The 4,298-nt window shown below is 57.4% G+C and overlaps 1 protein-coding gene across 1 annotated transcript in view; it reads right to left on the reverse strand.

Annotated features, from left to right (window-relative positions):
- MYL2 (myosin light chain 2) overlaps positions 1-3,159 on the reverse strand; it is a 3,860-nt gene extending 701 nt beyond the window's left edge. The window contains exons 1-4 of the mRNA XM_005424031.1: positions 3,101-3,159; positions 2,179-2,268; positions 1,481-1,556; positions 583-687 (exon numbers count right to left, since the gene is read on the reverse strand). Of these exons, the coding sequence (XP_005424088.1) occupies positions 583-687; positions 1,481-1,556; positions 2,179-2,268; positions 3,101-3,103 (274 nt within the window). The 5' untranslated portion in view covers positions 3,104-3,159. The remainder of the gene's footprint in view (positions 1-582; positions 688-1,480; positions 1,557-2,178; positions 2,269-3,100) is intronic.
- Positions 3,160-4,298: the final 1,139 nt, after the last annotated feature.

The raw sequence follows: 4,298 nt of genomic DNA on the forward strand, positions 1-4,298 counted from the left end.
CAGCGGGAGACGTGAGTGAAGTGGGTGGCATGTGGAGGAGCGGCCGTAGGGTGGTGGTGTGAGCACAGAGCAGGCGCTGTCGCCACCGCTCCGGCATCCGGCATTTATCTAATCTTGGGGGTATTTATAGAGCTCCAGGCACAGCCCTTGGGGCCCTGCAGCTCCAGGCACAGCCCTTGGGGCCCTGCAGCCTCTTGGAGATCTGCAGGAGGCTGCATTCCTTGGGTTAAGTACGTGATTCAGGGTACAGCCAGATGGGATGATGGGTCAGAGTCTGGCTGCAGGCAGGGAGGCCACTCTTGGCACTGCTGGTGTCAGCAGGCTCAGAGCTGCTCCAAGAGCTGTGCCCTCTCCCTATGGCACAGCAGCAGCAGCAGCACAGCCATTTGGCTTTTGTAAATCGCTGGGGAAACTGAGGCACTGAGACTGTCTCATACCCCCCAACAGTTTGGGGAGTGGTGGGATAAGATCTGGATCTCTGGGCCTAGGGGTGGTTGGTATTGCAAATCAGCAGGAGTTTTGGGGTATAGAAATGCCACTGGGCACCAGTGAGCACCCCCAGCTCCCCAGGTGCCCTCTCACCCTTGAGCTTCTCCCCAAACATGGTGAGGAACACGGTGAAGTTGATCGGGCCCGGTGCCTCCTTTATCATCTCATCGATCTCCTCGTTCTTCACGTTCAGGCGCCCTGGGGAGAGCAGCTATGGGTCAGTCATGGATCTGAGTCCTGCTCTGCCTGTTGGGGGCTAAAAATACACACCACAGAACCCTTCCCTGGGGGATTTTCTCCCACTGGAGGGAAATAGCACATTCCTCTGACAAGGAATGGAGGTAGCAGCAGTGAGGTGAGAGAATCATCTCCAACTCTGGCTTCTCCAGGGTCACAGAAAAGAAAGATGAAAGCACTGAGCTGTGCTGTTCCTTTCCTCACTGCCCCATGGATCAGCCTCTTTTAGCCCTCCTTAGAATGTATTTTGGGCCAAGACCACCAGCACTGGGGTTCTCCCTGTCCCCCAGCACCAAAACCAAACAGGATCGAACACCTACATCCTTTTTCCCAAGGCTGGATTGTCCGTGGAGCTCCATTGCTGATTCATGCTGAGCTCTGATGGCAGAGCCAAGCCTGCAGTGTCACAGCCTCCCACAAATCCCCTAAATCCCCCTAATGCCCACACGCCCTGGGATGCCGTGGGATGGGCACAGCCAGGTGCTCCTAAGCAGGGGAAAGGCAGGGAGTGCTGGGCTGTGTAACCCAGGAGTGGCTCCGGTGCCAAGGGGATGAACCAGCGCTGCTCTGGGAGCTGCTCCAGGTCACCCATGAGGGATCTCCCAGGCTGGCAGCCTTGGGTTGGGATCAGGGGGATTTTGGCAAAATGAGAGATCAGGCGAATGACAGGGGCTTGGTTAAATGCCCCACCCTGCCTTGTTCCTCAGTTGGCAAAGCTGGGGAGGGGAGGGGAGGCTGCTGAAGCTGGGCTCACCAAGGGCAGCAAAGGTGTCTCTCAGATCTGCCTTGTCGATGAAGCCGTCCCGGTTCTGATCCATGATGGTGAAGGCCTGGAAGCACAGGAGCAGGGCAGGGAGCACAGGGAAAGGGACAATTGTCAGCTTTTGCAAAGGCTTTAGCACCTTTCTCCTTCTCCCTTCAGCTGGGATGGGATAAGGGCGTTTTGAACCCTCCCAGGATGGGCTCTGGGCGTCTCACTCACCCTAATCCCTCAGAGCACCCTGGGGTGATGGCAACCCAAACCCCAAAGCTGTACAAACTCTTTCCTTGGCCGAATCCCTCTCGCCCCAGTATGACACCAGGCAGAGAGGCCAGCCTGGGCCACCAGCTCCTCCAACTGGGCCCAGTTATCCCTGGAGCTGGGATCTGCACAGGACCACGTGCCTGCTGTGCAGGGGGTGAGAGTTCCTGGCCAGGCAGGAGCTGGGAGATGTGCCCCAGCTCCCTCAGATGTGCTGATCCTCTGAGGGAATCTGCCTCCTGGGAAGCTTGGAGGCTTTGCCAGATTTAACGGTGTCACTGGGCTGTTATTCTCACTTTTAAAATAAAACGACCCAAAACTGATCCTGCTGCCTCCTGGTGTGAGCCAGCTGTCACTTGAGAGCACCAAGGAAAGAGCTGAAGGTCACACCACATCCAGGAGCCTCGGTCCTTCCCACCAAACCCACCTACCTCTTTGAATTCCTGGATCTGGGCCTGCTCGAACATGGAGAAGACATTGGAATTGGCACCTTCAATCCTCTTCTTGGCTTTCTTGGGTGCCTGCAGGAGTCCAGGTATGCACCATTAGCTCACTGGCTTTTTATGGGGTGAAATAAAAGCGTGGAAGTGCCCTGTTCTTATTTGTGACTCTCTGGGCTGGGGCTCTCCTCCCTGGGGCCTTGGTAGTTTCTCACTGTAGCTCTGGGATACTGAGGGGCATTAAGATTCCTGCTTAAATTTCAGCTCCTGGTGAATTTAGCCAAATAGGTCCATGGAAAGATGAGGAGGGAAATCACTTCTCCCACTGGGGTGAGATATCCCCGTTGGAACCCTGGTTTTGGGAGCACTGCTGAGGCTGCACATGAGGGTTGGAGTCAGTGCTTCTTTACCCTGCTGTGCAGATATTAAAATATGGCTTAATTAAAAATCTGCCTGCTCCTGCACTGAGGCTGGAAACAGCCAGAAATGGGTCAATGTGTGTTTTAAAGAGGACTGAAGAGCCCCTGGCTGTCCCACCCAGCCCATTATCCCTCATTCCAGTGCCTGCTCCTGCAGCCGTTTCCTCTCATGGGGATCTGTCAGGAGAAGGATTTTGGGGGCACAAAACGGCCCTTCCTCTCACTGCACGAAGGAAGGGAGAAGAGAAAAATGGCATTTGGACTCTAAAACCATCTGCCCTCATTTGAAAGCTCTGCTAGCATGGGGGACACCTCTCTGTTCCCTGTGAGATTCTGCTGATCCGCCCAGATGCTCCCCGGTTTTCTCACCCCCTTTCCAAGGCAGACGAAACCCTTGGCCCTCAACTCCTTGCTGCCTCCTTTGCCCCTTGCCCATTAGAGCTATTCTGGTGAAAAATCAAATTAATTTTATCTCTTGGTCTCTCAGTACTCACCATGGCTGTGCTCAGCTGCCGATGTCACCGTGAGGGGCGTCCCAGAGGCACTCCCTCCCTCCCCCCGGCTGGAACAATAAATACACCCCCCTGGGGGTTAAAAATAGCCCCATGCCCACTTTTGGCTGTAATAGGTAATTTGGCCGCCCCCAACCCTGTTGTCTCTGCCTTTCTCTGTCCCTCTCTCTCTCTAATCTGGAATAGCAGCTTGTTGTTGTCACCGGCTGACGTGACATGTGAGCCCGGCAGGGTTTCAAGGTTAACCAAGCTCCGGTGGCCCCCAGCTCCCACACCGGGGATGCTGACCCAGGACTGCTGGGGACAATCCCACCTGCCTTTGTCACTCGGGCTGGAGCCGGCCTTGTCCCCTCCGCTGGGACGGGTTGGCCCCAGGGGACTCCCCGCTAGAATCCCCCAAGTTTTGGGACAGGGATGTTTCTCCTCGGTGCTTCCAGGCGTTTTTGGGAGCCCCATGGCAGCGTGTGCACAGCCGGGAGCTGCTCGGCTCCGGCTCCCAGCCCGTGGGTCGCCTCCCTTGGGATGCTCCCGGAGCAGGAGCAGCTCTCTTGTCACCCAGCCCGTGTCCGAGCGGGGACATCCCCGGAGCTGCAGCCCCATCCCGGAGCGGATGCTGAGCTGCGGCAGAGCCGGGCGGGCACCAAGAGCTCCTCTCTCATGTGTCATCCCCACTGAGGCACCTGTCACCCACTTAAGCCGAGCATTTGCTCGCCCCGGTCCCGGTGGGACACACACATTTAACTCTCCCGATTCCGGGCTGTGTCCCGGGGACGCATCCTGCGGGGATGACGCGGCTGTCCCCTTTTGTCTCCAGCCCGTTCATTTTATCCCCGCTCCCTCTCGCCTTGCCCGGGATGAGGCTGGAGGAGGATTCACGCTGGGGTGGGAATGGTGCTGCCAGCCCCAGGGATGCCCATCAGCCCCCCAGGATCATGGCCATGACCCGGTGGCCGTGCGGGCCGGTGGCCTCGCTGCCCGGCATTGTCCCCTCCGCATGCCCAGGAGGGCTGGGAACAAAAGGCCTTGTGAAACCGGATCCCTGGAATTCCGAGCTCTGCCCAGACGCTGCCCTTGTTCTCCCGGAGGTCACAAATATCGTGTTTAATCCCTGGCACTCGCCTGCCACGGCCGTGCCAGCGAGGATGGCATCGCGGGGAGGATTTCAGCAGGCAATTCCAGG

The sequence above is a fragment of the Geospiza fortis genome, unplaced genomic scaffold, assembly GCF_000277835.1.
Source record: "Geospiza fortis unplaced genomic scaffold, GeoFor_1.0 scaffold145, whole genome shotgun sequence".
Lineage (NCBI taxonomy): Eukaryota > Metazoa > Chordata > Aves > Passeriformes > Thraupidae > Geospiza > Geospiza fortis.